General features: G+C 36.3%; 1 protein-coding gene across 3 annotated transcripts in view; it reads left to right on the top strand.

Annotated features, from left to right (window-relative positions):
- The window catches only part of SLC12A1 (solute carrier family 12 member 1), a 132,974-nt gene that overhangs the window by 89,293 nt on the left and 17,344 nt on the right, over window positions 1-26,337 (top strand). For all 3 annotated transcript variants that reach the window (XM_007479905.2, XM_003340052.3, XM_001369749.4), the window contains exons 20-24: window positions 2,426-2,508; window positions 15,295-15,438; window positions 22,174-22,305; window positions 22,527-22,638; window positions 24,143-24,229. In XM_007479905.2, coding sequence (XP_007479967.1) covers window positions 2,426-2,508; window positions 15,295-15,438; window positions 22,174-22,305; window positions 22,527-22,638; window positions 24,143-24,229 — 558 coding nt within the window. The remainder of the gene's footprint in view (window positions 1-2,425; window positions 2,509-15,294; window positions 15,439-22,173; window positions 22,306-22,526; window positions 22,639-24,142; window positions 24,230-26,337) is intronic.

Genomic DNA, 26,337 nt, shown 5'->3' on the forward strand with positions numbered 1-26,337 from the left:
GGAGTGAAAGGTCTCTATTAAAAACACAAGAAACAAAAAACCCTTCAGTTCAGTTGTCTGATTCATAACAAAGAGCACATATTCCAAAAGTTTAAAATAGGAAAAAGTTTTTCTTTTCTTTCTTCACCTCCCCCCAAAGTATATGGGAAATTAGCTGAGTACTTCTTATAGTTACTGGCCTATTTAGTCAATGGTCATAGGGTTTTATTTTTGTTTGGGGGGAGTTTTTTCCCCTGGCTTATATATCTAGGGAGGTTCCCAACAGAGGACAAAAGAGGCTTTAGTGTGGAATATTTTCTTTTTTTTAACCCTTACTTTCTATCTTAGTAACAACTCTAGGACAGAAGGGCAAGAACTAGACAAGAAGTTTAAGTAATTTGCCCAGGGTTACACAGTTAGGAAGTGTCTGAGGCCAGATTTGAATCCCTGTCCTCCCAACTCTAGGTCTGACACTCTATCCATTATGCCACCTAGCCAGTGCAGAATATTTTCTAGCATCTTCCCTGCTCTAAGCCACTAAGATGAAAGGATTCCTCCCTCTTTAATACTGTGTTCTAGGGGCTAGGCAGGTGCTGTCCTTCAATCCTAGGCAGGTTATGATAGAATCAGATCACTTGTATGGAGAAAAAAGCTATATATGCTGAATACTTTTTAAACTAGTTTTATCCCTCCCCTCCTCTGCCGCATTAGTAAATAAAGATAATTATTATACTAATAGCCTAAAATGGGCAACCTATACACGGAATGACTAATAAAATGCCTTGCAATTTTTAACTGAGTATTTTGTCCCATGATGAACTGAAAAACATGACAAGGGAAGTTCTTCACCTTCAGAAATTAAAAGTATCATTTACTTTGTCTGAACTTTATCAGGGTAGGTAACTTCCATTTTGGAAACTGCCTAAGATAGCACAGATCAGTGACTTCTTTATCAGCTAAAGTCCCTAAGAACTGGCTGAGGACCTTGAGAAGATAAGGAACCTGCCCATTGTCATGGAATGAATTATTTATACATACACACACGTGTATATATCTGAGGCAAAATTTGAACTCAGTTCTTTTTGACACCAAAGTAAGACTTCTATCCATTATGACATCCTGCCTCTCAATCTTACCTAACAAATATTTATTCAACAGAATAAGCTTAAAAACCCCATCATAAAAAGACCTTCTTGACTGAACATGTTCTCTACACTTTAATTTGTGTATCCCCTTCTGCTATTGTACCCCCATTGTTGCTTCTATTATTTGAGTACCTGGCTTCCCATAATATGCTAAGAACCTTTGCATTTTTCCTACTACCAAAGGGTAACAGTGTGGGATGATTCTCTGAGCCATGTACTTAACAACAGAACCAGGGGTAGAATTTCCTCAGAGGTAAATTCTCACCCTCACTTCCTCTAGCTCCAAACTCCAGAAGGTGCACTGACGAGTGGAGATTCCCCAGAGTTTTTTTACTGCTTCTCAGGGAATATACAAACATGCGACTCTCTCTACAAAGGATTCCCTAAAGAGAAAACTGCACAGAATCTCACAAAATTGGATCCCAATAACCTAGAGAAACTGTGTTGCAGTTTTATCAGTAGGCACATCTACCCTTCAAGGCAACACAATTCTGTTTATTGGTGGTCACTGCCATCTGGCAGTCAACCAATGTATAACAAGGATCAACTTTTGTCTGGGCCCAACCAACATCATTTTGTCAGGTTTAGAGAGGCTGTGGTGAGGACATCAACCACCAGCTGATGACCTGTGACAAGGCACAGCTTCAAAGAGTCCAGTGAAGCCCTACACTGTGGCAAATTGAAGCACTCAAGGGCAGGTGGCCAGGCAGATTGCTACACAATCAAATCCTAGAAACACAAAATCATAAAATGGCAGAGCTGGAAAGGATAGTAGAGATCCTTTAGAAAGATGCCTTCACTTAAGAAAGGAGGAAGCTGAGGTTCAAAAAAGATGCCAAAGGACTTGCTCACTGTTACAAAAAGTCCAAGTGGCACAAATTGCATCCAAATTTAGATCTAAGCCATGCATTATCTCTAAGGTGCTGTCCAGCCTGAACATTCTCCAATCATAAATAAAGGCATGCTTTCCTTATTTTCTTACCTTTTGAAGACCCAAGTTTCCAGTTTTCCAGAATAGGAAAATGTACCTAATAATCTTTTAATAAATTCAATTTCTTATTGATTTTTATTCATTGACTCAACTGTGATCCATTTGTCTCTAATGCTTGACATAGCTAAGCAAGAAAAATAAGGGATAAGGAGTAACTTGGAAAAGGAACCATTCTTTCTTATCCATTTTCCCTAGGGTTTTTATCATATTTTTAATTACTTGACAATATTGGCATCCATAAAACTTTTTCAATGATGTCAGTTTGAAACATCTCTATAAAACAGGGATTTCATTTTAATTTTACTTCTAGTGATGCCTTTGACTTCGAGATTGGTGTGGTTATTGTCAGAATTAGCCAAGGATTTGATATCTCTCAGGTTCTCCAGGTCCAAGGTAAGTATTCATTCATATTTGTTTCCTAGACCAAAAGGCTATATACATCTCCCCTAAATTGTGTTTTCTCTGTTGACTTATAACTGTAGCCCTGGTCCAGCTAAATGTTAGAAATGCAGAGCACTGTCAGATGTTCATCAATTAAGAGAAAATGCCCCTAAAGAGGTTGCTAAGAGGCTCAGTCAGGCCTGGAGATGAGAGATCCCGGGTTCAAATATGGCCTTAGATACTTCCTAGCTGCGTGACCCTGGGCAAGTCACTTAATCCCAATTGCCGAGCCTTTTCCACTCTTCTGCCTTGGAACCAATAATTGTATCAGTCCTAAGATAGAAGGTAAGGAATTTTTTAAATGCCCCTACATTGGTGGTTTCACCCACATTTCCTTACTCTCCAATGAGAATACTTATGTAAAAGGTCCTGTGTCAAGGCTAGCTATTGTTATCAGTCATAATACAAGAGCAGAGGTTTTAAATTTGGGGTCCACAAGTCTCTAAGGTGTCCACAGAAAGATTTCAAGGGATCCATTCGATATGAAAAAATCTGTTGATAACTATATCTCAATCTCAATATAATATTTCCTTTGTAATTCTATATATTTTTACATTTAAATACATTATTCTGAGAAGGATTTAGAGGGTTCACTAGACTGTCAAAGGAGTAGCCTTGGAGACATCATGGCACAGTAAATAAAAAGAGCCAAGCTCAGAATCAGGATGGCTTTGGTTCAAGACCCACCTCTGACATATACTGGCACCAGACTCTGGATAAGTCACTAAACACTCACCTCTTCAAACAACTTTAAAAGACTTGAAGTTGCTTTGTAGTTGCTGGCCTGCACTGGCAGAAGGGAATTCTTCACAGCAAGTTCCCCACTCCAATGAAATTACTAGACCAGACCCCCCCAATCCATAAAGAATAACCAACCTTCAATATTGCATATATCATTCATTTGTGTGTGGGGACTCTTTCTATGAACAAAAAATGAAAATGCTTAAATGCCTTAATTTATGGTCCTCAAGAGTTATTGCAGGGGGGCAGCTGAGTGACTCAATATATAGAAAGTCAGACCTGGACACTGGAAGTCCTCAGTTCAAATTTGAACTCAGATATTTCCTATCTGCGTGATCCTGGCCAAGTCACTTAACCCCAGTTCCCCAGTTACCCCTCTTAGGCCATAGAACTGACTCTTAGTATCAAATCTAAGAGAGAGAAGGTAAAGGTTTAAAAAAGTAAAGTTATTGCAAGGAAAAAAATCCATTGCTCTGAAGCTGTACTGCTGATAGCCTCTCTGAACTCAGGGAGGCTACTTTCTAACAAGAGGCATTCAGCCTATCATCCATCAGCTCATACTCCAAACCTTTCTAGGCTGATAGGACCTGAGCTCCACTGACACAGCTTCTCACAAGGCAGGATCATCTCCGTATCATAACCAAGTACTGGAGGTAAACATTTGCAGTAGAATTAAAATAATAATAATAGTAACAATAACCCAATCATAAAGCTAGAATTATTAAAAATAAGCACCATCAGCTAAATAATCAACTAAATTAATTTCTAAATACTGTTTCATAAAATAGAGATTAATCCATCTCTCACCAGGAAAAAAAACAAACAAACACTTTTGCTTTATGAGTCCACAATTTGGTTTGCAGCTAATATGGAAATGGGCCAAGATTGATCACATTGTGAAACAGTAATCTAAAGGAGTAGACAGAAACACTAATTCTGATTTGTGAGGGCTGCTTTCTACTGAAAAATACGCTTCCTTTTTTTTTCTTGAACTACAAGTAGACCCTCGTGCACAAAACAGACTGTGACCTCTGCAACCTAATCATCTGATTCAATACTGCTTGTCTTTTCTATTTAGCTGGGGAGGTGGGAGGAAACACATGGCATTTGGGGTTCAGGGTCCAATTTGCCTGTGGCTACATTGTTCTGGACAAATTGTTCCCATTATAACAGACAGATCACAAGATCATAGATTTAGAACTGGAAGGGATCTTGGAGCCTATCTTTCTGTTATTTGACAGATAAAGATACTGAAGCTAAGAGGTTAAGTAACTTATCAAAGCAAACACAGCTAAGAAGTGTCTGAGATAGGATTTGAACTCATCTTCCTAATTCTAAGTATAGCACTCTACCCACTATGCCACCCATTGATAGAGTGTGTAGATCTTCTGAATGAAGTTTTAGGAAAAAAATATTAAAAATTAGGCACTGAGAAGACAGGCTTAAAGTGTACTGGCTACGTTATTTACATTAATGTCTTGAGGACTTTACAAAACAAAACTGTTAGTAGGTCCAAGTCTGGGCAAAAGAAAGAGAATGTGGGAGAAAGAGAATGGAATAAACATTTATGCAGCATCCATATTTACCAAGCACATTTCATGAATATTCTCTCATTTAATTTCTACCACAACCATAGATGTTATTATCCACATTTTGTAGTTGAGGAAGCAGAAACAACTACAGGTTCACATGCACAGGGTCCCCTTGCTAGTATCTGTAGCTGGATTTGAACTCCAGTGCCAGCACTCTATCCACTGCACCCACCTGCCTGCAGTATCCTTGGTCTCTACTTTATATTTACTTTTTCCTTTCAATATCTTTGACCCCAGGTCCTAAGGTGCTTCTGTCTCAGTCTCTGTCTTTATCTGTCTGTCTGTCTGTCTGTCTCTCTCCCTGTCTCTTTCTTTCTATCTCTCTTTTGCACACATATACTTTCTGTCCCTCTGTTTCTCTGTTTCTGTCTCCTGGTCTCTTTGTATCTTTCTGTTTCTGTCTCTCTCTCTCTCTTCTCTCTTTGTCTCTTCTGCCACCAAAGGAAAAATATTTGATAAATTCACTAATTCATTCATAACAAGGTCTTCTAAGGTTATTCTTCCCTGGAATATTTTAAAAGTGTGTCCTGGAGAGGGTAATAATGAACACAAATAAAAGAATAAATAATAGTATAAGTTTAGCAATCAGTTAAGGAAGAGTTTCCTTTGCCTTTCATAGACTTATAAAATTTAGAGTTAGAACTGATGCTAGAGATCATCTCATCCAAGACCATCCTTTAACAGATGAGAAAATTAAAGTCCAAACAAGTTATGGGCTTTACCCAAGGCAGCTAGGTGACTCAATAGATGAGTGCTGGAACGCAACAGAAAAATCTGAGTTTAAGTCCAGCCTCAAATTCTTACTAGCTATGTGACACTGGATAAGTCCCTTAACCTCTGTTTGCCTCAGTTTCCTGTCAAATAGGGTAATAGCAGCATCTTTCAGGGTTGTTATGAGGATCAAAAGAGATAATATTTGTAACATAATTGGTATAGTGCCTAGCATACAGTAGATAGTTTTGCTCTACCTTCTTACCCAAGGTCATTCAGAAGGTAAAGAGCAAAGCCTGGAATTTGAACCCAAGTCCTCTGACTTCAGGTCCAGATTATCTCTTATTATGCCCTAAAATAATACCACACTGGTGGTCACCTCCTTTGCCTACAATAGAAGTGAATCTTGACCTTGAAGATTGAATGTTTACAAATTTTTAAAAAATTAATGTAGACCAGTAGAGAATATTCATTAAATTCAATTCAAATATTTATTAAGGGCCTACAAAGTACAAAGCACTGGGAATTGTGTGTGTGTGTGTGTGGGGTTACCAGACTTCTGCTCATTTCTTTGGTTTATATACTTCCCAAGGAGGAAGTCCCTTCTATTAATGCCAATCATTAATTTCTCTGCAACTTATACTCTTTGCATACTCCGGGCACTGAGAGGTTAAATGAACTCCTGAGGGGACAAGAACCCAAGTCTTCCTAATTCCCAGGCCAGGTTTCTATTAAACACATAGGCTGCCTCTCACATACAGGACAAGACAAAAAATAAAAATAAAGATAGTCTCTATTCCCAAAGAACATTTTATTAGGAGATAGAATATATAAAATGATAAGTAAATCTAAGACAATTTGAGGGAAGTCAAAGATTCTTAGAGGTCTAAATAAAGAAGAAGTACATTCCAAGAATAAGGGACAGTCTCTAATGGCAAGGAGAAGAACTATTGAATTCTGGGTCCAAGGAACACCTAGCAAGGAATTCTGGCTGCAATATAAAGCCTATAAAGGCAGGCAACGTGAAATAAATCAGGAATGGTCAGGCAGAATCAGATTATGAAGGGCATTAAATGCTAGGCTAGGGAATTCATGTTTTATCTGAAAAACAATAGGGAGCCACTGTAGATTTTTCAGCAGGAGAATGACATGGTTAAATACAAATATAAACTTGTATTTTAGGATAATAATTCTAGCTATTGAGAGGAAGATGGACTAGAAAGGGGACAGACTAGATATGGGGAGATGAATGAATTGTAATAGTCTAGGTGAAAGGAGATGAGTCTGCCCTGTGAGTGGAGAGGAGAGAAGAGATGTGGAAGTAGAATTGTTAAGATGTGGCATGGGACTGCTTATAAGATACAAGGGATAGGGGAAAACCAATCAAGAATGGTGTGGCTCAGTGGATAAAGAGAAATTGGGAAGTCCTGGTTTCAAATCTGACCTCAGATATGTCTTACCTGTGTGATTCTGAGTGAGTCATTTAACTGGAATTGCCTTGACCTTACTGCTTTTCTGCCTTAGAAACAATACAAAGTATTGACCAAAGGAAAGGGTTTTAAAAAAAAAAGAATGGGTTCAAGGTCAGAAATAAGTCCCCCTGCACTTATATCTGACTTGATTTCTTGTAACTTCCACTTAAAAAATTAGAATACCACTTTGATCCTCTTTAACAAACTTTTAGTGAATAGCTGTTATGTGCAAGGCATCACTCTAGGAATTGGAGATACAAAGATGAGTGAAGCATAGCTTCTGAATTCAAGAAGCTCATAAGCAAATAAGGGACACAAGAAAAGGACATCAATAATTCAAACTAGAATGTGGTAAGTGCCTATGAAAAGGCAAGACAAAGTGCTATGAGAGATATGAGGAAGGGACTTAATGTTAAATTAAAATGTTAAAATATTAATGATAGTTTGCATTTTACAGCGCTTTACAGTTCACAAGGCACTTGGTAAGCATTTGCTTCATACACTTCAAGCTAAAAGATAGAGAGGAACTGAGAAAACATGAACCTCTCTCTTCCCCCTATGCTCCTGATTGCCACAGAATGAACCATCAGTTCAGTTTCTGTAAAGCAGTGCAGCAAAAAAAATATCACAGCATTTTTTTTAAAAGAATCCCAGCACTGAACTACATCCCCTCTTAATTTCCCAAGGGATGTATATCCTATTTAAATCAACTTTGATATTTGAAATATTTCTGCTTCTTAGTTGAGAAAAAGAAAGTACAGTCTGCTTCTAATGAAATAATTATAAGTACTAACTATCTAGGGTAAACAAAGAACAATGAAATACAAATATACATGACGAACACGAACAACAGAAATATAACGATAGAAATTAACTCTGAGTCACATTTCTATGCATCGCTTCTGAAGTTTATGTAATTTATGATGCAAATTTCATATTAGGTTTTGAACTGGGGGAAATAATCTTGGGTTCCATTAGGTTATATTCTAATATAGGATTTAATAAGAGCCTGATAAATCTTAAGTATTACATTACAGTATGTTAATAATCATCATAATATCTTATCCAATCCAGCCACGTAAAATCATCACAGATTCTAATTTAAAGAAAATATTAGCCATTTCAGTATGCCCATATACTGTAGTTAATAAAGTAGAGCCTCTGAATACAAATCTGCTTTATAGGTAATTTACCAGTTAATGAAGATTACTTCTATACCATGTCACAATCTAATATAAAGGAAGCTACTCTTTTTTTTTTTAAAGAAACAGATTAATGTTCATAATATACAAACTAGTCTTATACCAGGGTTCATTCACCACTAATGGAGGCTACTTTCTCTTAAATTAATCCATTTCCCTAAAAGAAAAGAAAAAAAAACTGTCTCCTTTTTTTTATCTTTCACTTCCCATATGTGTTTAACAAAGATGTTCCACCTATGCAAATAGCCTAGATTGGACCAGTAGTAAATAAACTGCTGAACTGTGATACACCATCTATTGTGGTCAAGGATTGAGCACAAGTATGGCAAGATTTATGAGCATGGCGGCAGCCCATTGATGTTGCTGTGTCTGATCAAAGGGCTGAGCAAAATAAAGACAGATGGTGATGTAGTAAATAATTACTTGATTGTAAGGCAAGTATTGCAGGTTTGCCGAATGTCCTTATCTTAACCAGACTTTATTCATATTAACATTTACAGCTCAGAGTAGTTTGACCAGGGAAAGAATCCAAGTTTATGGTTAATAAAGAAAAGAGATTTCATTGAATAAGGATGTGATTGCCCAAATGGGCTTTCCTCTCTGTCATTCCTTCTATAATCAGCCAAGTAATGATTGTTCCATATTTACATCTTAACACAAATAGGAGGTTTTAAAACCAAGAATAGACCATACTGACAAGCAGGTGATGTGGAACAGAGGGAACAATCATTAGTCACCAAATTGAGTTACCACATGGTCAGTCCCATTCATTGCATTGCATCTAATCCATTATTCAAAGCCCTGGCTGCTTTGGCATTACACTTCATCTATAACCACAGATCTAGGGCCCTTTTGCATTCCTTAAATTCCTTCAAGGAACTAACTTCTAAGACCATTTGGAGAGATTTGTAAGGGGAAAAGATAGACTAGGGAGAGATCACTTTCAATTGAGATAGTAGGACCAAATCAGAGAATATTTCATGGAGATGGCAGTATATAAGATGGACCTTTAAGGGAAAAAAAGGTGGTGGGAAGAAGAAGAGGGCTCAATAGATAGAGTCAATTCCAAGCATAAGAAATAGTCTTTGCAAATTGAAGAGGGGAAAAAGAAGGTAAATAGCAAAGGAATAGACCATTTTAGTTGCTCTCAATTTAAAGTTAAAGGTAGATTATTTGAATCTCAGCTCATCAGCCATAGGCAAAAAATAAAAATAAAAAAGCCACAGGAAAGTGAGTCCAGGCCTTTGTTTCCTCATAGTAACAATTATGATAACAGTACTTTAAAGTTTGCAAAGTTCTTTACACCCAGTGTTTCATTTGGGCCTCACAACAACCTTGTTATTATTGTTAACACTGTTTAACAGATAAGGAAACTGAGGCTGACCGAAGTTAAAATGACTTGCCCAGGATCATATAGCTAATAATGTCTGAGGTAGAATTTGAAATCAAGTTTTTCTGACCCCAGTTCCTCTGTATTATCCACTATACCACCTAGCTTGTTTCTATAAAATGAAGGGGTTGGATTAGATGTTCTTTAAGGTCCCGTTTAGCTCCAAATTTTCTGCTCCTAAGAAGATAGCGGAGTAGAAAGGTAAGTTGGAGTCAGTTCTGCCTCTTTGGCCTGGCATTTTGCAGTCTGCTCTGTCCTGGGTGACTGTTCCTACAAAGCACTCAGTCAAAGAGTTGGAACAGTGCCCAGTTCTTCAGTCAGCCTGCTGACTCCATTACAAAGGAAGATCTTTTCTCCCTTTCCCAGACTGGAGGAGAAAGTGTAAGATATTCAGTGGCTGAATCACAGAGTGTACTGGGGCTGGGCCAACAGAAAAACTCTCAGGGCAGCCCCCCTCCCACCCCATTATTCAGAAGAAGCTGGCTCTATTCAGACCCCTGCAGCATCATTGTTAATCCACAATTGATCTGTCCAAAAAATCCAGTAAAATAAAACAGCCAAAGAGTACTCCTTAGTTTCATTGCATGATCTGTGTGCCATTAGTCAGGACAGTGCTGAAAATGTCTGTGTGCAGCCCATGTGGGTCCACATCTATTTGTGTGGTCTTACAAATACAGCAGTCAGAGACTGTGACTTTGGGGGAATTAACTGTGTCATATCAGGTGCCCAAGGATATTTCTGTTTATTTAATAATGAAGAAATAGAAATCAATCAATGAAAATTAAAATAATCCCATGCGAACCTCATGGGATCACATTGTTCTGAAAAGTCTCCCACCTTGCACTGTATAATAAAAACCAGTTGCATTAGTATGCTGCTGATGGCCTATATTAGAGCATTTTTCTTCAAGTCTTTTATAATGTTTATAATTCAAGCACTAGTCAAGATTGTAGGCACTTTAATTCTTCCTATGGGCCAAAATAATGGATTACCACATGAATTGAACACCTTTGGTATCTACTCAATGAAAAGACATTTTGTTGTTATAGTTCAGTCTTTTCAGTTGTGCACACTTTTCATAACCCCATTTGGTCTTTTCTTGGCAAAGTGGTTTGCCATATTGGAGCTGTTTGCCATTTCCTTATCCAACTAATTTTACAGATGAGGAAAGTCAGGCAAACAGGGTAAGTGACTTATTCAGGGTCACACAGCTGATAAATATCTGAGGTCATTTTAATTAATAGTTTCTGATTTCAGATCCAGCATTCTATCCACTATACCATCTAACTGCCCCAAGGAGAGGGCATGGTCAAAAGTGAAAAGCATAGATTGTGACAGGTATCTACAGAATGAACTTCTAAGTTGAAGAAATCACAGATCCATTTGAGGATGGTTGAGGGAAACAAATATTACTTTACATTGTCAAAACTAGATAGGACAATTGAGGATTTGCCCAAGGTGCTGAATGTACACTAGATACTAGATCTGTGATTTAATTGATACATAGGAATATAGAAGATGCCCTAACCAAAAAAAAAATAGTAATAATAAGCAGCTCTTTGGCAATTTACAGTCTTAATGGTTGCCTAGAACCCTATGAGTTTAAGTGTTTTGACCAGTCACGCAGCCATTTCATATTAAAAACAGAACTTGAGCCCAGGTCTTCAAGACTTCAAGGTCACCTTTCCAATCACCATGCCATGCTAGTTCTTGATTTAGAGGGTATTAACTGCTCTTGAAGTCCATTAGTAGCATAGAAACAACAGAGCTTACTTAGCATCTAGCTCCCAAATGGTACTCCATGGTAAGCTTGTTCTCAGCCCCTGACCCCTCACATCTCAATTAAAAATACTATGAAATTGAGGAGGAGAGAGACTCATAGCAAGGAGACCAATTAGAAGGCTATTGCAAAAGCTGAGGTGAGAAATAATGAGGATCTTAACTAGAGAAATGGATGTGTGACTGAAGGGGAAGGTACAGAAAAGATATGGTTAAGATAAAATCAAGTAGATCTTCTAACCAATTGGTAGTGCAAAGTTAAAGAAAGTAAAAAGTTAAAAATGATTTTGAGATTGCTAATTTTGGGGAGTGGAAGGGTGATAGTGTCCAAAAAAGAAAGAGGGAAATTCAGAAACGAAATGGTAAGCTTTGAATGAATTTTTTGGCCATATTAAGTCTGAGGTTCCCAAAGAGTATCTATATGGATATGTCCAAAAGATAGTTGGAAGGATGGGAGGAAGGAAGGAAGGAAAGGAAAGGAAAGGAAAGGAAAGGAAAGGAAAGGAAAGGAAAGGAAAGGAAAGGAAAGGAAAGGAAAGGAAAGGAAAGGAAAGGAAAGGAAAGGAAAGGAAAGGAAAGGAAAGGAAAGGAAAGGAAAGGAGGGAAGGAAGGAAGGAAGGAAGGAAGGAAGGAAGGAAGGAAAGAAGGAAGGAAGGAAGGAAGGAAGGAAGGAAGGAAGGAAGGAAGGAAGGAAGGAAGGAAGGAAGGAAGGAAGGAAGGAAGGAAGGAAGGAAGGAAGGAAGGAAAGGAAGGAGGGAAGGAAGGAAAGGAAGGAAGGAAGGAAGGAAGGAAGAAAGAAGGAAATTGCTTCTTGGACTTCAGACTCTCACCCCAATCTACCTCCCTCAACTGAGAATGCCTTTCATGTCATTTGCCATGAGTACAACTACTAGATGCATCTCTGATTATACAGAAATGGTGAAATTTACCATTGCCATTTAGTCATTATGAACATTTAAGAATAAAGGCCCCTAATGTAATGCTTTGTATGTCTAGGCCCTTACTAGACATTATTGAGTAGATCACATATGATCTTTTAAGCTACCAATCTTATTTCAGTTATAGAGTGGGATATGCATGATGATGTAGCAAAGGAGATAATGAAAGAGTAGTCAGATAGATAGCAGAAGCAGCAAGAGAGAAGTCATATCATGAAAGCTAAGAGGAGAGAATATCCCAGAAGAGATGGTGAACAATGATGTTTAATTCTGAATAGAGGTCAAGAAAGATAAGGTCTCAGAAAAGATCGTGGAATGTGGCAATTTAAAAAAAGATGAGAGGGGGCAGCTGGGTAGCTCAGTAGATTGAGAGCCAGGCCTAGAGACGGGAGGTCCTAGGTTCAAATCTGGCCTCAGCCACTTCCTAGCTGTGTGACCTTGGGCAAATCACTTGACCCCCATTGCCTAGCCCTTACCACTCTTCTGTCTTGGAGCCAATACACAGTATTAACTCCAAGATGGAAGGTAAGGGTTTAAAAAAAAAAGATGAGAGATTTTTGGACATAGCTAATATTTCTTGTGGATAAGCATATTTGTTATAATTTATTATACATAACAAATAATATGTATCATATATGCTACATATTTTATCATGTTTTTTTAAAAATTTCTATTCTTTAAAAAAATTCTACACCAAGAATAAGATTGTTGTTTAATTAGAAAATCTCATTATTTATTTGTCTGTTCTGATAGGCATTTAATTTTATGATAATAAAAAATACTAGATGTCAAATAAAATTTCCTTTATAGAAAAAAGAGATCATTGATAACTTTGGAGTAAGGAATTTTGGTTAAATGATAAAGTAAAAAAAAACCACCATTATTTCCCTTTACCTTTTCTTTCCAAAGGGATGGGAGAAATTATAGAATATTTCACACTCAGAAGGAGTTATTGGTGGATAGTTTTCCCTAAGTAGTGAGTTTTTGCTGAGGGCACCTACAATGTATTATTTGGCTTGATGTTCTTTAATCGCTATGTTTAAATTTCAATTTAATCCAGCATTTAGTGTGTATCTTCTAAGTGCCTGATACACTTACATAGGTTTATTGTTTTCTGCACTGTATATATAGCCAGGAACTTTTATCAGGTACTTCAGTCACTCACAGTGAAAAATATACCACACACTTCAAATCTGGATTTATATGCAAATTTAATAGACATTGCTACTCAGCTCCCCCCCCAAAATCTGAATTGTTTATATATATACTACTTTTAAATGATTAGCTTGAAGTATTTTCACTATGGGTATGTGTGCATGTAAATACACATTCGGAGAAATATTTTCTTTCCCTAAACTACTTTATATGAGCAAGTGGCATTTTAAAAGTAAAGACCCCCTAAACAGTGTCCAAAAGGTCCCCTTAGCCTTCTCTTCATTCTTCTGGCATGCATAATCACCATTGTGGACTGTCCATCAGTAATCCTTTACCTTAATTATGTAACTAACACCTACATAGATAAAGATGCCTGTATGAATCTGTACAAATATCATGTGACGATGTATATTATGAATAACTGTATATCCATGTAATTAGTTAGATATACTGACTGGCAAGTGAAGTACAGCTCCTTTCTAGATAGTACCCACTTTTAGAATGAGGATATAACCACTCCTTCTCAACCCTTGCTTTCAGGCAGCCCTATATACTTGATCTTCCTTCTGCCTAATCTACCATTCACTTAGGAACTGAAAAATACTTTTGACATGCTTAGGAAAGGCTGATTCCTCTCCAGCCTTCTTAAACCACCTAAGTCTACTTTTTCAAGACTCATCATCTTGCCAAGGGTAAGAGACCCGAGTCATCTCAATTTAACTTTTCCCCGTTGTTAAGGAGCTTGTGAGAGTCATTAATAAAAACAGAACCCACAAGAACCTGTCTACATATGGTTCAAGCCACAGAGTAAGAGAATACTCTCCCATTTGCCCCTATAATAAAGATATAGAATGCCCACAACTAAGGTTACACATGAATTAAAAGCAGTTATAGTGGTCTAATTTTTATCTAGAGAAAGCCAACTTTAAAGTACTTTTCCCATGAGTATATAAACAATTTAAAAGAGCAAATAAACTTTGGATTTAACAAATAGTCTCCTTATGGTTGAAAGTAGAGGAAAGGCAAGCCAATGACACAGATGCCTGCCATCCACTTGAATCTCCTTTTTATCTCATTAACTCCAACTATGTGATCCAATCTTTCTCTCTCTCTCTCTCTCTCTCTCTCTCTCTCTCTCTCTCTCTCTCTCTCTCTCTCTCTCTCTCTCTCTCTCTCTCTCTCTCTCTCTCTCTCTCTCTCCCTCTCCCTCTCCCTCTCTCCCTCCCTCTCCCTCTCCCTCTCTCTCTCTCTCTCTCTCTCTCTCTCTCTCTCTCTCTCTCTCTCTCTCTCTCTCTCTCTTTCTCTCTCTCTCTCCCATACAAATATACCATTTAATATATGTACAAGGTATATATGTAAATATGCAAGCCTATAAATATACATGTATGTCTAGGCATATAATGTATATATACATATATAGACACCATGATACATATATATATGTATATATATATACACACATACATGAAAGGTAGTGTGGCATTACAAATAGAGGCCACAAAGTCAGGAAGACTTAGATTCAATTTATGCCTCTGACACTGATTGATCATGGGTATAGATAAAGATATCTACTCTCACATATAATGCACATATATACACACATGCACACACACATATATATACATATATATTTACTGAAAGAGTGTGAAACATAAAAATCTATACCATTTGCATGAATTTCATGAAACTATCATTGCAAACTTTGATGCTGAGCTGAACAAATGAGTATTTCTTACTGGCTTTATTTTCTTTTAACAGATGAATTAGAAAAGTTAGAACAAGAGAGATTGGCATTAGAAGCTGCTATTAAAGATAATGAGTGTGAAGAAGGAGGTGGAGGTATCCGGGGACTGTTCAAAAAGGCTGGAAAGTTGAATATCACCAAGCAAGTTCCCAAAAAAGGTAAGATTTCAAAGCTTCCCTTCCTCTTACACAAAAAGAAAAATCAAACTGTCCTATTTTCACTACTGGATTCTTCCAATCTTTTAGCTGAATTTCAAAAATTAGACCATCTGCAAGTTTTTACTGACCAATCTATGCAGAGGGAGGATGACCGGAAGATAAGACAGGATCAGAAGGGATGAGAGGCCTGCAGATGGACCAAGAGTATAAAAAAGAAAATGTGTCTGAGAAGTCTGAAGCCTGATGATCTTCATAAAAAAAAGATAGTGAGGATTTAGAGCTAAGTTCCTTCAGGGACTTTCCATAACAAAGAGATGATTTAGTTTAGGGTAGACACCTGCGGTCACAGTGATTTGAAGTTTATTAGAACTGCAAGGGACCTGAGACAGGTAACTAGAAGGTGGGAAGGTCAAATGGCTCAGAGGTAAGGTCTAAGGGTGCACAGCTAGTTCTTAGCTGAGGTTGAACTAAAACTAGATCTTATCACTGCCAGTCAAGGCTCCCTCTCCTAAAATACAGCACTGGTTAAGTAGTTTCAGAAATGTTAAATGAAGGGATATTGATTGGCAGAGAAAGACAAAGGTGGAAAGAAAAGAGAAATTTAAGAACATAAGAGAGAAGCTACAGTATGCGATTGTCCAAAAATCACAGGGATTTTGAGTCAGAGAGCTTGACCCATCTGCTCCATCTTTGAGCAATTATGAAGGAATAGAAAAATGAATGTCTAATGATCCATGAGATTCTATAGTCCTTGTTTCTAAAGAACTCCTTGGTTCAAAGAACTTCATGGGTATTTATTATTAAATTTATGTATTTTTATGTATAATTATTTGGCCTGTGGTTTTTAATGATATATGGAATTCTCAGTGTAGAAACCCCCTCTCTCAGTGCTAGCTGGAACCAACTCTGTAACTTAACTTTTTAGAGAGTTACTTAGAACATTGGGGAGCTCAATGATTTCTCCAGGTTCATACAGCTGGTATAAATCAAACTTGAACCCAGTTCATGCTGACTCTGAGGTCATGTCTCTAGCTACTACACCATATTACTTCATAAAATAATAAACCAATGAAATCAAAGGAATGGAATCCTTGAAAAATTTTATCTGCATATACTTTTAAATTGTTAAATGTTGTTTTGTTGTTCAGGCATTTCAGACACATCTGACGGTTCCTGACCCCATTTGGGGTTTTCTTGGCAAAGACTGGAATGGTTATTTGAACTCAGGTCTTCCTGACTCCAGGAATTAAAATTAATCATGGCAGACTTGGATTAACAGTATGCTTAAGTCAATAAATATGGAGTTCTCTCATAAAAAGGAAGATTCACATATTCATCCTTTGTACTAGTTCTCCATAAATATAGTTGAGAATTTTAGAAAGGTTTATAGTGGCCTCTGCTGGTACAAAAATATAAAATCTTTAACATGTATTTCAGAGAACTAAGAGAACTTTGGGGGCATAATTGGGAGTAGGCAGGGAGGATACTGCTAAATATATACTTGTATCAGAATATATACTTGTGTCAGAAAAAGATAATGTCTCTCTAGATGTCTCCAAAATCAGACCATAATTTGAAATTTGATATTGCATGAGTGTTCTATTTTAGATTATTCATTTCTACTTGAAATACTCAAAAGTTTAGAGTTCTACATAGTCACCTAATTGAATAGGATTCAAAAAGAGATAGATGGATTAATAGATAGACAGACAGACACAGACAGACAGACAGACAGACAGACAGACAGGTAGGTAGATAGATAGATAGATAGATAGATAGATAGATAGATAGATAGATAGATAGATAGATAGATAGATAGATAGATGATGGAGAGAAAAAGAGAATGAGAGAGGTATAGACATAGATATAGATATATTCTACAATAGTTATGGTAAGAAATCTCTGAATGTGGCATAATCATTTCTTATTCAAACACAGAGAAAGTTAGGAGTGTTAAATAGCTCTTTCAATATAAAAAGAAAGGATCCTTAAAAATACAGGCCTCTGGAAAATCATCTGGCTTATGTAGACCCAAATCATCTGCTATTTTATGGCCCTTCCCTATATCCTAATATCTGGCTATCGAAGGAGTCTTGGCCATTATTTTTAAGTTGAGTATTTATAAATGTACTTCACAATGCTTTCTAATGGTGAGATTTTTATTCTATACTATTATCATTTTATATTTATTATCTGGTATATAAATTTCAATTCAATTCACCCAACATTTACTCAGTACTTATTATATTCAAGGGACCAGGCTAGCCAAATCCGATACAAAAAAGAAAAAAACAGTGGTAGGTTTGGAGGGGAGAGGGGAAGATTGGACTTTCATACGGTGGAAGCAGAGATTTCCTCTCTCTAAGAGGTAAAAAACAGCTCCTGAAGATGACAGATGAGCAAAACCCAACCAAACTCTCCCAATATTCCCATCCAAACAACTTAAAAATAACACCTTGAATTGAATTTTGAAGCAGCAGAGACCACAAAAGTGCACAAAAGAAAATTTAGGAAATTGTCAGGAAAGGTAAATGACATCAGGGTAGGGGCCAACCCAGAAGACACAGGGCAGTACCCACTGTTGCCATAAAGGTAGCTGAAATAGTGGTGGCAGCATCTTTGGGAGCTCTCAGTTGTGCACACAGAGACTTTAAAGGGGTCAGACAACTGGTGAGAAAGAGATTATAGACAACTCTTTGCTGGCACCAGGTGTATCCAGTGCTGACTGGCAGCTCAATTGCCCATACAAAATTCTAGGTAGAATCAGAGCATTTCTGGCCAGTTACAAGGGAGAAGATAGCCTTACATCAATATCATCAATATCAGTGTTTGTTTTTTCAGGGAATCAGTAACCTTTCTTTGGTAAGTACCAGAGCTCAAATCAGGAGAGCAATGGACACACGCAATGGACACACTTGTACTCAAATCAAACCATCTTAGAAGCACTAAAATTTATAAATCCTTAGAACTAGGTCTGAAAAGAGCAGCATAGAAAATACTGAATCTTGGGACAGTGCATCTCCAGGTCCAGGTAAGCAGAATTCAACTTTAACATAAAGTTCAAAGACAAGAAATAGTCTGGGAAAATAAGCAAGTTTATATATATAAACTTGACCATAAAAAGCAACAGTAGCAGGGAAGACTAAGGTAAACCCAAAAGAAGATAACATTGTGAAAATAGCTAAAAACAAAAGTCTTGAAGAAAAATGCTAACTGGGCACAATCCTAACAAGAATTCCTGGAAGAGTTAAAGAACGAGATAAGAGTAGTATAGGAAAAACTGGGAAAAGAAATGGGTGAGTTAAGAAAATTCTGAAAAGGGAATGAACAATTTTGTAAAAGAGACACAAAAAAATACTGAAGAAAATAATACATTTAAAAAATGGAATCAGCCTAATTGTAAAAGAGGCCCAAAAACTCACTGAAGAAAAGTACTTCTCAAAAAGAAGAACAGGCCAACTGGAAAAGAAGGTACAGAAGTCCACTGAAGAAAATAATTCCTGAAAAATGAGAATTGGGCAAATAGAAGCTTATAACTCCATGATACACGTAGAAACAATTAAGTCAAAAGAATGAAAAAAATAGAAGAAAATATGAAGTATTCATCAGAAAAACAGCTAACCTGAAAGACAGAAAGATTGTTTAAAATTATTGGACTACATGAAAATCATGACCAATAAAAGGATCCTAGACATCATATTTCAAGAAATTATGAAGGAAAAATGCCTCACTGTGGTTTCCTCTTTCCTTTACAAAGATTTCATTTTAATTCAAAGAAATTCATCAATCAATCAATCAACAAGGCTTTAATAAGTACTCTTTTTGTTCCAGGCAATAGAGTAGGCACTAGGGACATTAACAATCCTTTCTCTCAAGAAGCTTACATTCTTGTGATGGAAATGCATTTACTCACAAAACAGATCCATCTTTATACATTATACCATCTCCATATGTGATAGGCAATTTAGAAAGCATGGCATTAGAATGATAGGGCTTTTAGAGATAGACTTCCAATCTTTCAATGACCTCATTTTATAGATGAGGAAATTGAGTTCCAAAAAGTTTGACTTACCTGAAGTCATACTAGTTAATCGCCAGGTTAGAGCAAGAACTCTGGATTCATGACTTTCAAGTCTGATGTCTTTTCCATTATACCTCACTGCATTTTTCAGAGTACTTTTCTCTTCCAGTAAATAAAACATTTCCTTCTCTCCAATGAAAAGAAGCTACACTATCATGGAAGTTGGGGTTGGGGGTTGCCTTTATGTATTGCCTTGGTTAATATGTATCATTCTTCTCTAAAACTCAGACTGCCACAATGATCCAGAAAGGCAAAAAATTACAATTAAAAAGGAGCAAATAATGTTTAGCATTCAAAAAAATACCCCACTGTTTGTTTTAGTTGTTTGGTAGCTCTTCTGGGCTTTAAAATCAGAATCAATTCTTCCCTTTGTTATTCATATGCAAGTTCTATGGACTGCAACAGATTTGCATACATAACTAAGACCAATGTTTCACAAAATCATAGAATTTCAGAGTTGGAAGAGACTTCAACAACCATCTAATACAGATGTTCTTAACATGCAGCTAGGGAATAAATGTCAAGGTATCTATGATCTCAGATGTGAAAAAAAATTATTTATTTTCACCAACCTTATTCCCTTCCATTATTTAAAAACATTATTCTAAAGAGAAGTCCATAGTTTTTGTTAGATTGACCAAGGAGTCCATGATGCCAGAAAAGCTTACGAGCTCCTGATTTGTAGGAGAATAAATACAACCTACTGCACAAGTGGCTGCCCAGTCTTTGCATAAAGAGCTCCATATGTAAACTATGTGTATGGGTGTGTGTGTGCAGGTTCTTACTTGTGCATATATTTCATTTAGTACTTTAAACATTCAGCATTGTTTCTAGACTCTGAAAGTAAGCCTCAGACCATTTTGTTCATAAATGTTCTTCTCTCATGGGTCCAATTGAAACTAGGGAAATTGAAACTGGATAGAAGTAAATAATTGCTTTAGAATTCTCAATTTCAAAATATGGCAACACTAAAAGATAGTACAAAGCATCTTTGAAGCCTGTTAGATCAGAGAAAAACCTCAAAGAGGGCTGTCATCTCCACTTTAAATCCAACTTAACATTTTTTGAAATACAGCAATAAAATCACAACATTCAAAGAAAATTAAGATTAGAAGTTATATACAGGTTAAGGTCCTTCGTGTCCAATTGACTATTTGAACATGGACTGAAGAGTACTGACCAGATGCTATTGTCTCCCTAAGTGCAATTTTACTGTCAGAATTAAGATGTGATTAGTTTTTAAAAATAACAAAGTTTACCTACTTTTGTTAAGTTTTGAAAGATTTTTAAACTTAATAAAAGTTTGACATTTTCATGTTTTAAAAAATTATTTTACTGAGAAATCAGAGAAGGAGAAAGTAGTTGGATTAGAGAGTAATCGCTTCAGTAAACTGGTTTTAGTGTCTGTTTTTCTTTTACTTTCTTTGAGGGAATATGAAAGGATTATAATGATGAAGGAGCGATAGAATGCTAAAGAAAGTTATTTAACAGGTGCCCCTAAGAAGCTTAGATTATAGCTTTATAAATTAAAGGCTGCCAGTTTGTTTGGGGAAAGATAGGTTTTCAATTGCATAAAAACTGTTACTAAAAGTTCAATTAGTCAGAAATACTTATTAAAAGCATTTTTAATGTATGAAGGTGCTCGGAATACAAATACAAAAATGAAACAGTGCCTGTCCTCAAGGAGCTTACATTATGTTAAGGAAAGTAACTTGCATAAGGGAAAGGCTATTGGTAACTCTCTTCCAGAGTTGTTTGCTGGCCCACCTACAATACATGCCTAAGAAGTGCATTTATAAATTTACATAAAATGAACACATGGTAATTTTTGAAAAGAGGAAGTCACTGATGCTTGGGGGAATCAGGCAAGGGTGGGTGTAGATGGTGGTGCTTGACTTTAATGCAATTTCTTTAGTATCTTTGAAACCTATGCAATTCTAATGGCTATATCTATCTGTTATTAGCTTCCTTAAGGGGAGGGGGATAGAAACGATGCTTAGGAAATGAAAATGGCAGGACCTTCAAAAATAAGGGGAAAGTAGGAGACATAGAACCAAGATGGTAGAGAGGTCTTAAAGACTATTATAGAACCAGATTTTCATATAATATAGAAACATTCATAATCCTGTAACTATAAAATTCTTCATGTATGATCATGTTACATAGTTAAGGATCTGTATAACAGTAGTTTTCATTTTTTAATAAATTGGAAAGATTAGAATTTTCAAGTAAATTTAGATCTGGAATTTGAAAATTGTCTTGGTGGATTTGTTGTTGTTTGGAGTCTCTAAACTACTATAATATAAATGGGTCAGATTATTTAAATTGCCATATGTCTAAACAGCAATTCCCCTATGTGGACCAAGGAACAAATACACAAAGCTCTCTAAAATGAAAGTTTGTAATTCTAAGGCAAGTTCTAAATCTTTATTCCAAAGTTAAAAGTGATATTAATAATTATACAATAAAATTTTACCTCTTTTTTTAAAAAGAGAGAAAATTATTTATTATTTAGCTCATTGTTTACCCAATTTTTCAAAATTTAAATCTTTCCTCGGTAAGGAAAAAAGTCATTAGATACCATATGTTTTAGTCAACTGATTTATTAGCAAGTTATTTTGCTACCATTTAAAATTTTTTCTTTTTCATTTCAGACAGTGGCATTAACACAATCCAATCAATGCACGTAGGGGAGTTCAACCAAAGATTGGTGGAAGCCAGCACTCAGTTTAAAAAAAAGCAAGGCAAAGGCACCATTGATGTTTGGTGGTTGTTTGATGATGGAGGTAAGTGATGCTGAAATATATAGCAGGGGATGGGATTTCTATATTAAAAATTTTAGCATAACATATGAGAAACATGATAATGTATGAGATTTCTATATTTTTTTCAGAGTTTAAAAAGTTGTAGGATCTATAAATACAGAGCTGAATAAAGAAACTGAGATGTTTTCTTTCACTTATATACATTAATCTTACAGAATCACGATACATTTTTTCCCCTCCAGGGTTAACACTCCTAATCCCTTATATCCTGACTCTCAGGAAAAAATGGAAAGACTGCAAGTTGAGGATTTATGTTGGAGGCAAGATAAATCGCATTGAAGAAGAAAAAATAGCGTATGTATTGGCAATTTCTGTCATTTAAAATAGTTTCTTGGGGGGAAGCTGAGTAGCTCAGTGGATTGAGAGCCAGGCCTAGAGATGGGAGGTCCTAGGTTCAAATCTAGCCTCAGACACTTCCCAGCTGTGTGACCCTGGGCAAGTCACTTGACCCCCATTGCTTAGCCCTTACCACTCTTCTGCCTTGGAGCCAATACACAGTATTGATTCCAAGATGGAAGGTAAGGGTTTTTTTTTTTAATTTAAAAAATAAAATAGTTGCTTGGTTAATAATACTATATAATAGCCCCTCTTAAGGTCTCTAAGAACTTTTCAGGCACAATTAAAATAAAAATAAAATCATTTTGGTAGAGCTTAGATTTCTTTTCTTTCCTATAATTTACTATTCCAGGCATCTGGTAAATATATCAAGGCTTTGTTCTTTTTAATCACCATATTCCCACCAGCTGGAAGAGTTAAATGCTTTTAAAATAATATCTTCTCCCCTATTGGTAGAGAATCCTCATTTCTAGGCTCAAATGGGAATACCATTCTTCTTTAATGTTTATGTGGTTTTATCTAGTTAACAATTCGAAAGATAGAAGATAGAAACACCTGATGTTATGCCTATATCTGCTTGAGAAAGAAGAAAATACAAGGGATGATTTGCAATTTTCTAGATGCAAACTGGCTGATCCAATAAGTAACCTTCCAGTCTTTGTAGTACAATTAGTAATTGTATCCTTAGAAAGGTGGTGTAAATGTTTATGATTATCGCTACTATCCTCCCATTGGTGCTGGGTTAATACCTCATAACTATGAAGCATCATCCTCTTAGAAGAACTGAAACTTTAGATGATCCAAAGAACATATTAGGTTTATTAGGTATAAGTTGTTGCTAGTCATTCATTTGGAAATAAGTAGACTACAGAATAATACCAAGAATTGACATAAAAAGCAGCATCAGGAGTGTCCTGTCAAGCAGCAAGAGTGGCGAATAGACACATAACCAGTGTTATACTGGTGTTCATAGATTAGTGAAAGAATCAAAGAAAGTCTTTAATATATTGAGTAGATTTTCTCTGGGTGATTTGTACAGACTTAGATAATTTTTTGCACAGAATGAAAAGTTATAGAGAGACTTCAAATGTACAAGTGGAAAGAATATGCACACTGATGAATTTTTAAATCTGTCAAAAAGTCCAAGTTGAAAAAAATGTGAACAAATGATCACTTTTCTTCCTTAAATAACATGTCTACTCCCATTTTCTATGTCTGGCTTTTGTACCTGTACAACTTTCTCTTGGGACTTCAATGAAACAATGTAGGCCAAACTTAACATATCCATCAAGTGTTGTAACAAAATCAAACACTAACTAAAATCTTTTAGATAAATTAGCTTGCCTGTGAAGCTCAGTTGAAATGAAATATGATTGCTTTGATATCATAACTCAAATACAAATATTGTTTTATTGAGAGTAGTTAAATATGTAGTGATGAAATGTTCTTTCTTGTGTTTTAGGATGGCTGCGCTTTTGAGCAAATTTAGAATAAAATTTGCAGACATCCATATCATTGGTGACATCAATATTAAACCAAACAAAGAAAGGTATGAAACATTTATCAAAATCCATTATTTACCTCCACAGTAGCCTCTTATTTTCTTTTATGCTCATTATCAAAGGGTGAGAAAACTAGGTTGTTTTTTTATTCCAGTCAGTTCCCGATATAGAACTGAAAGAGTAATGACACAAACCCATCCAATAAATTGTTGTGTGGACTACTTTCAAATGGCCAGTGAGACGTTCATAGTGAAGAAAAAGATTGAAAAGTTCAAAGAAAATTCAGCCAACATTTCAGAGTTACCTTTCAAGTTTCTTTCTGGGTTCTTTTGTCATACAGAATGGCTCTAGAGTTGAGACAGAGAGACAGAGAGACAGAGGGGAGGAGAGAGAGAGAGAGAGAGAGAGAGAGAGAGAGAGAGAGAGAGAGAGAGAGAGAGAGAGAGAGAGAGAGACAGAGACAGAGACAGAGACAGAGAGACAGAGAGAGAGAGACAGAGACAAACACAGACACAGACACAGACAGAGACAGAGAGAGACAGAGAGACAGAGACAGAAGAGACAGAGAAACAGAGAGGGGAGAGAGAGACAGAGACAGAGAGACAGAGACAGAGAGAGACAGAGATAGAGACAGAGAGAGACAGAGAGAGACAGAGAGATGGAGAGAGAGAGAGAGAGAGAGAAAGAAAGAAAGAAAGAAAGAAAGAAAGAAAGAAAGAAAGAAAGAAAGAAAGAAAGAAAGAAAGAAAGAAAGAAAGAAAGAAAGAAAGAAAGAAAGAAAGAAAGAAAGAAAGAAAGAAAGAAAGAAAGAAAGAAAGAAAGAAAGAAAGAAAGAAAGAAAAAGAGAGGGAGGGAGGGAGGGAGGGAGGGAGGGAGAGAGAGAGATTATGCCAAGTCATTTATGGAATACCCTTAATAGGAGGGCATTATGACCTTTTGGAAATGCACTATTTCATTGTACAAGGCATGTATTTACTTTGGAGTAAGCTGTTCAGGTATAGCCCAAGGCATGTTCATTCCCTAAGATTGTTTCCCCTTCTACTTTCTGATCTCTCCCATTTTCTGTGCACTTCTATTTTTAATTCATTCCCTAAATCTCTAACCATTCTTTTTCCAAGCTATAACCTAATTATATTCCTACTTATAAATTCCCAATGTGGCCAACAATAAAAATGCCAATCTATTAAAAGTTTAAAATTCTGTTTTATTGCCAAAGCAACAGCCACTAAATTCGTGATTTGTGAAACTAGTACAACTAGTTTGTTTGTATGTTTGAAGAGGGGTAGTGAGGAACTAGACCTGTATAAGCACCCATTCTGGGACTCAGTCTCTGATAATTGCCTGAAGCACTGGGCATTAGTGACTTTCTCAGGATTACAGAGCCAGTAAGTGAAAGAATCAAGTCTTAAAGCCTCATCATTCTGACTCTAAAGTCAGCTCTATTCATTACAGTATGCCAGATCCTTAGAACCATATTCTTAGCCATTTCAAATGGTTTTGTAACATAACCATGCCTTAATTTTATAAGAAGCTACTTGAGATATAATTATCTAAGTCACTCTGCTGTCATATTTGCATTTTATGCCACACAGATCTATAATACTCTACTTTTATAAATTCTATAATTATTACAAGTTCTTAATCAAAATGAGTCTTTTCACAATTCTCTTTGGAAAATAGAATTAACATGACTACATGAACTGGACTCTAGTATAATGTTCTCTGGTGGCTTTCAGAATTTTCATTTAATTGAAGGAGAGATGAATTTCAATTCACCTTAAACCTTTTCCTCTTAGTGTGTTTCCTTTATATTATCAAATAAGCTTGAAGCTGCTGGGATAGGTGGGTCAGTTTCAAAGCTCACTTGAGGTGACAATTCACTTAAAGGATCTGTATAATAATACAAGAAACTAGGCAGGAGTGAATAGAGGGAATCTAATTCAATCCTAGCCTCCAAAATCCTTTCCCAAGTGATTGGAATTCCTAACAGATCTTCAAAAGTAACCTATCATATACATTTTCTCTAGACTTTCAGAGACAAAACAAGCAAAAAAAAATTATCAAGTGTTCATTTCCCCAGGGTGAGTCCTCTGAAACTGCCTTGTAGTGGAAACACACTGCCAAGGCACACTAAAGGACCCAGAATAGCTACAGG

This window comes from Monodelphis domestica, chromosome 1 (genome assembly GCF_027887165.1).
Source record: "Monodelphis domestica isolate mMonDom1 chromosome 1, mMonDom1.pri, whole genome shotgun sequence".
Classification (NCBI taxonomy): domain Eukaryota; kingdom Metazoa; phylum Chordata; class Mammalia; order Didelphimorphia; family Didelphidae; genus Monodelphis; species Monodelphis domestica.